General features: G+C 34.9%; 1 protein-coding gene across 1 annotated transcript; it reads right to left on the reverse strand.

Moving 5' to 3' along the window:
* Positions 1-5,882, reverse strand: LOC136817612 (tenascin-R-like). The gene is made up of 9 exons (XM_067073968.1): positions 5,540-5,882; positions 5,043-5,339; positions 4,541-4,816; positions 3,627-4,226; positions 3,071-3,358; positions 2,229-2,855; positions 1,694-1,987; positions 1,141-1,425; positions 1-732 (listed from the first exon to the last, which is right to left on the reverse strand). Exons 1-9 carry the CDS (start codon positions 5,586-5,588, stop codon positions 473-475), a joined length of 2,976 nt encoding a protein of 991 aa, XP_066930069.1. The 5' UTR covers positions 5,589-5,882; the 3' UTR covers positions 1-472.
* Between the last annotated feature and the right edge of the window lie 1,030 nt (positions 5,883-6,912).

Here is a 6,912-nt window from a genome sequence, read left to right on the forward strand (position 1 = left end):
TTAAATCATTTATTTGTATTTGTTTTATTCATGTTTGCACGTAAAAATGCTAATAAATTAAAAAAGTGAACATAAAAAATTGGTTGAAAACAATATCAATCATCTAGATAATTAAAAAAATAATTACTTTTTATATAAAATTTCTCATAAAAAATCTATCCTTCTTTTTTTCCGCTGGTTTTTGTCATTAATCTGTTTATACCGCTGGGTATTTTGATTGCTTTACCCGTAATTAAAGCTATTTGAAATTACCTCATTTTTAGACAGTAATTAAATAGCTAATTACGTTTCTCAAAGCGGAACGGCATTCTCTGAACTTCTTTCCTCCTCTCGTCTTTGTTTTTTTTCTTTTTCTTGAATTATTAAGAAAAGTTACATTTCCTTTCCCAAAATTCGTTGTAAAATTCAAATTTTCCCATCAAAAGTCTTTTAAATTAGATGATCAAATTTTTCTTAAATTGTCATATCTGACTTAGATGTACAATTTCTTTCCGTTGCGAATAGCGGTGGCGGTATCATCCATTTCTTGGGAGGGGAGACCACCCTCTGCACCATTCATGCCGCCACTCTTTTGAAATTTAACTGAGCTGTCGAATTTCTCGAATGAAGGACCTCCACGTCGTTTTCGGCAAATCATGACAACGATGACGATTAAGATGATGATTGCGATGAGAGCGAGAACGATTCCGACCACTGTTCCTGTTGATGTTCCTTCACCAAGGATGGAAGTTTCTAAAAATGAGAGAGAGATAAATTGGTTAATGTCAAAACCTTTGCAAATCTTAAAAGAATTATATTAAATAAATATTCAGCTACTTAGATAATTTCCAACCCTGGAGTTACCATTTTATAAAAATTCGGAAAAAATAACTTGGTTAATGTCAATGACTATGCGAATCTTACGAAATAGTTTTATTGAAAAAATACTAGCTTCGTAGATGATTTCGAACCCTGAAGGTATCATTTTGAAGTTTAGATTTGTAGCTGATTCAGTATTTATTAGATTAATAACAATTGATAACGATGAAATTGTTTTGTCATAGTCCTTCATTCGCTCCATATAGGCGAAGTTCAACAGAGGAGCTTTGAATGACGGAAGTTTTAATAATTCGGAGATGCGAATTTTAAAGAGATACATACCTCCAGTTGTGAATTCCAATGTTTCAGACCATGGTCCTTTCTCATTCTCATTGGCTGCTACAGCTCTGATTTTGTATTTGTATGTTGTACTTGGATGTAAGTCTTCCAATTTGAAAGAGTTTGCCAATCCTTCGGTGCGGACAGTCTCGGTGACACCACGACGGCTGCTGACAAGTTCAATTTCGTATAATTTAAGATCGGGCCTTGTATTGGCGTTCCATGTCAATGTAACGGAGTGAGCTGATTTTTTAACAACAACTGGATCTGTCACCTTCTTGATCACACCTGTAATGAAATCGGATTCGAATTTTAGAGGCTGTGTGTTTAATTTCAAAATCAATAGTATACGCTATAACGATGTACTAAAGCGCGTCCTAATGGCTTTGTCATTGTTAATTTAAATTTTCGACTTTTTCCGTATCAAGCGTTTTCTAATAAACTGGTTGACTTCAATAATAGTAATGTCAAAATGAAATAGAAATTTAAAGTTTCATCGTGTGCCAGTCAACAAATTTCTGAAAGATGAAAAATAGAAAGAAGAAAAAATTCTTACCCTCTGGGACATAGAAAGTCTGGATAAGCCATTTTCCAATCTCATCATTACTGACAACACCTCTCACTTTGAATTCATAAAAATATCCTTTGACCAAATTAGTGAAAGTATAACTATCTTCCAATCCTGTATCAGTCTTGAACTGTTCAACGTTTGGTGCACGTCCTGTACCAAGCTGTTGGAGATGGACATCATAGTATCTGATATCACCACGTCCTGGTACACGTGTCCAGAATACGCTAGCTTCGGTACCGGCAACTTTGATATTGCCCAATACTGGTGCAATTGGACGTTCTGTTGGAGAAAAGAAAATTAAAAGGTTTATTAGGATTCTTTATAAAAGTGGTAGTAATGAAACTTGAGCAACTACATTTGCCTGGCTGTCTAGTAAAAAAATTGCTTTGATAACAATAAAAATCTAAAATGGTAGCCGATTCGCGAAATTGTAGAATCAATGATAAATGCATTATAGAAGAAGTCATAACAACATCGTTATATAGAATCCAATAGTAAGATGAACTACTTGTAGACTTACCAGAGTTAGATCTGAATGCTTTTTCTTTTGGTGTTGATTCTCTTGGTGAAGTTGATGAAGAATGAGTGACAATGACAGCCTTGTATCTTGTATTTGCAACAGTTTTACCAACAAAAGTATGTTGAGTTTCTCCGTCACGTGCCATATGGGAAGTGATCAATTTTGTTTCACTTTGACCAATGAGTTGATATAAGGTGATTTTGTATTGAAGATTGGCTGGTTTGGAGTCTGATTCCCCATATCCGGATGTCCAGGTGACAGTAGCTGTAGTGTCCTTAATATCGACAATGTCAACAAATCGTGGTGGTCTTGGACCATCTGTGGTAATCAAACGTGGTGTCGACCATTCTCCTTCTTCATCATTTCCATAGATAGCTCTAACAACAATTCTGTAATTCCATCCTGATTCCATATCTTTGAAAACAACATTCTGTAAGCCATCAGAATCAGATGCTTTGACAGGGAACACATCTGATCGGACGAATGGGACATTTGGAACTGGACTACCACGGACTTCAACGCGATAGTATTTGACCAATCTGTTGGAAACCTTGTGGAATGTGACTGATAGATCGGTAGGTGATTTCATGCGTAAATCAAGGTTGGTTGGTTTTTGTGAGATGATATCTGTAATGTACAATGTTAATGGTTTAATTAATTTTTAATACAGTCGATGAAAATCTTATAATCGCTGTAGTTAACTAAATGAAGCTGGATTCTCCCAGAATTGAGATCAACAGAGTTCCTGAAACCAACATTTTCACTTTTTCACCTTTTAATGCAATCTTTTTCTTTGTCGTTTTATTAAATGTTCTGTAACTTGAAATCTTACTAAATCTTACCTAAGTTGATGTTAGTTCGGAGACCGCTCAAGACAGCTGAACTTTCTACATTATCCTTATCAAGGACGGTGACTTTGACTTGGTATGGAGTAGTTGGTGATAAACCACTCAACGAAACAGCAACCATTGATCCTTCAACTTCTTGAATGGTCCATGATGGGCTATCAGTGATTCTGTGGTAAACTCTGATCTTGGTTGGTTTAGATCCGGAATATGTGGTCCAGGTAACTCTGACGGAAGCGTCGGTGATTTCGGTGAGAGTGACTGATGATACTGGTTTTGGTCCACCTGGGAATAACAATGAAAATTAATGAATTATTATGTTGGATTTTAAGTTTTTGTTAGAGCTTCGTATAAATTTGGGCAGTTTTAGCTTGATAAAAGTTTTGCCTTCCTATCTTTTTTATTGGATATATCAATGATAAGAGATGTGTAATTTTACTGGTTAGATTTCGTTTGAAGCATAAAGAAATTAATGTTTAATGTTGTTTTGCTTTGATATAAATAGACTCGGCACACGAAGATAAAGATGTTACTTCATTTAATGGTTACTTACTAGTTTTAATTGCATTCTCTACTGACCAGCGTCCGATAATGTTGTGTTGTCCGATAGCACGAACCTTTGCTGTATATTCAGTTCCTGATTCCAAGTTGGTGAGAACGTATTCAGTACTTTGTCCTTGTGTTTGGACGACTGGTAAAGGTCGTGTTCGCAATTTAGAGTATTGGATTTCGTATTCGATGATGGATTGGAAGTTGGTTGGGGCTTCCCATCGGAGTTGAGCGGTCGTCTTTTCAGCGCGGACAACAGATAATTTAGTTGGGGAAGATGGGACTGTTTGTGTTTTTGTTTCGAAGAAGATGATCTTAGACCATGGTCCGAAACCGTTGACTTGGTATACAACACGGACTTTGATTCCGTAGTAACGTCCTGGGATCAAAGAGTTGAAGGTGTGTCTAAGAGTATCAGGTCTGTTAGATGGTGTAGAGACGATTTCAGTTTTAGTTTCAGTTTTAGAGTTACTGGCATCCTTGATGAGTCCGATTTCGTAGCGATTGATTTTGTGGTCTTTTTCTGATCGTGGTTGATCCCAATGTGCGGTGGCAGTTGTGGGTGAGATATCACTCATGCGGACACGATCGATTGTTCCGACAGCTATGAGATTAAAAAAGGGGTGTTTAGATTTATTCAATCAATCCCAGGTATGGTATCTAAGACTGCTTATTGGTTTAACCTTTTCAATAATGTCCACACTATCTTCTCTTACATTCGAATTCGAATAAAATATTTATCATTTCGAATTCTTTGAATTAGAAGCTTCCTGGTGACTAAAATTTGCAAAGATTGCAAGGGTCACCGAAAACATGTTTTGTTTTGATTGATCTCAAACTAATTAGTGGTTTTGGCTAATTTGAAAGAAAGATGAAGTCGTTTCTGTTAATTTCTAGTTTTAAATCAACTTTTCTTACCTGTTCTTAAACCTGTCTTGGTGACTGTACTGATTTTTTGTCCTTTGACTGATTGGATCTGGATGATGTATGGAATACCAGGGGATAATCCGGTGACTTCATATTCTGTCAAAGTCGATGGTTGATCAGGGTATGTTAATACTTGTTTGTTATTGTTGTTGATGAGTCGGATTCGGGTTGAATCGATTTCTACACCGATTGGTGGTGACCATTCGAAGATGACAGAGCTATCAGTGATTTCAGTGATCTGGATGCTTCGTGGTGGTTTGATTCCCTCTGGAAGAAAGAAGATGGAGAATAATGTTATAGATGAAAATACGTGATTTTTATTCTTTGTATATAGGGTTTATACGTATGACAAGTAGAAAAGAATTGTGAAATGGTTGCAATGGCAGGTTATCGAAATCTTCTTATCACATTAGGATAGAAAACTTGGCACTAAAGTTTGGAAAATGTTGCTTTTATTTTGATTCCATATTTATAATACCAAACGTCAACTTACTGGTTGTGAAAATGACTTTGGTAGAGCTTCCTCCAGCATCTTCACCATCCAAAGAAACAGCTTTGATTGTTGCTGCATATGTGGTTCCTGATTCCAAATCGGTGATAGAGGTTCTGGTGTAAGCTTTGTTGATTTCACGTAAAATTCCTTTGATGTTTGGGTTTAAAGAGTTTTCGTAGGTTTTGACGTTGACAACGAATTGGTAACTACCTGAGGTGTCACCACGTACTGACCATGCTAACGTTACTCGATCTTTTTCTACAACCTCTTGGAGTGGTTGATAGATAGTTGGCAATGCTGGAAAAATTGAAGGTGGGATATTTCAAGTTTATTGACTAATTATGGTTACAGATTTTACTTTGAAAGGTTTTAAAAAAGCTTGTCTTCGGTTCTTCACAAAACTATTTTTTTGGATTTCCCCTTAAATTGAATCATTGCAACGAATCAACTATTATAAACAAACAAACGAGGAAAATACATTCAAAGACAGGACTTACCAGAAATGACTGCTAACTGCAGGGCAGCTACCACTAACAACTTAATCATATTTTTCCTATTTTTCTGAAAAACAGATGGAAGAAAAATTACATTTAAAACGAATTACTCTATTTCTGAATCTAAATCTCTGAAAAAACTCAACAACCGTAATCAACTTTCTCCTCGACCTATACCAGTAAGAAAGTTTCAATATAAATGAATTAAAAACTCCAATCTCCTATCAACCATATCCAATCAAATTTGACATGAAGAAAAAAAAACGAAGAAGAAAAAAATGAACGGTAGTTTTCAAATACCACTGAATGCTTCCCTTTTGCGTTAGTTCCCGAACGCAAATGATGTGCTTGAACTAACTTAAAATGTGATTTAAATACTCATTTCAATGGTGATTACATAATCACCCAATTAGTAATTATACTTTTTTTTATTTGTTATCTATCATAATGAGGAGTCCAAATTAATTAGTTGTATAGGAAACTGTAACATAGCTCATCTATGTATTTTTTTCTTTCATTCCTTTTGTTCTTTTTTTCAACGTCATTATTTTGTCTTTCTTCAAAAAATAATTTTCTTATTTTTCCTACATGATGTGTTCAGGGCTGAAATTCTTTTTGATTTTAATTGGAGAAAATCAATTATCTGTGAGTATAATATGGGACACGTAATAGTAAATTAGCCAAGGGATTTCGATTGTAAACAAACCCTCCCGAAACAAGATTTCAAAATTTTGAAGAAATGTCATCAATAGAATTAATACAATGTTTTGAAATAACATCAATATCGTAATGGCTGTAATCATATATTACATTTTAAAGTGTACTAAATTACTTTGTTTGATACCAGGGGATCTGATTTATTTTGACGTCAATATTAGCCTTTTACGTGTAAAATTTACATTACGCAAATACACCCTTTAGTCCTTTTTTAAAAAATACCTTTCAGAAAAAGTTGAATCGAAAAACAGAAATTGTCATCACTGCAATGAAATTTTTTTTAACAAATTTCTTTCGGTATGTGTTGAGAAAATCTCCAAAAGTTACCCACCAGAAAACCGATTTATGAGAATTAGTTATATCGAAAATCTTCCACACCACGCCCTTTTGTTCATTTTCAATAACACCTTGAAAGTGTTTTTAATCTCATTTCCTAATGAGTAATGTGCAGGTTCATTAGGATTACATTTTATGCTGAATAGTGCATTATAATTAAAAAGAATTAAAACTAGGATATAGCAGGATATAGGTGTGAACTGGGTCATCATCGCTTGGTTACTTAGTTGCCACGCCCTTTTTCATAATACATACACAAAGCTGGTCAAATTTCGAAGCTTAGAGTAGTGATTTAGTTACCTTAAGGGAAGAAAATTTGGCGG

The sequence above is a fragment of the Clytia hemisphaerica genome, unplaced genomic scaffold (assembly GCF_902728285.1).
Source record: "Clytia hemisphaerica strain Z4C2 unplaced genomic scaffold, Clytia hemisphaerica genome assembly, whole genome shotgun sequence".
Taxonomy (NCBI): Eukaryota; Metazoa; Cnidaria; class Hydrozoa; order Leptothecata; family Clytiidae; genus Clytia; species Clytia hemisphaerica.

What these genes read in the sequence shown, in the direction of transcription:
- LOC136817612 (XM_067073968.1), bottom strand. Translation starts at nt 5,588, where the DNA reads ATGATTAAGTTGTTAGTGGTAGCTGCCCTGCAGTTAGCAGTCATTTCT. An exon ending in CAAAGTCATTTTCACAACCA is followed by an intron (nt 4,817 to 5,042) that starts GTAAGTTGACGT and finishes TCTTTCTTCCAG; the next exon opens with AGGGAATCAAACCACCACGA. An exon ending in GACTTTCTATGTCCCAGAGG is followed by an intron (nt 1,426 to 1,693) that starts GTAAGAATTTTT and finishes ATTTCATTACAG; the next exon opens with GTGTGATCAAGAAGGTGACA.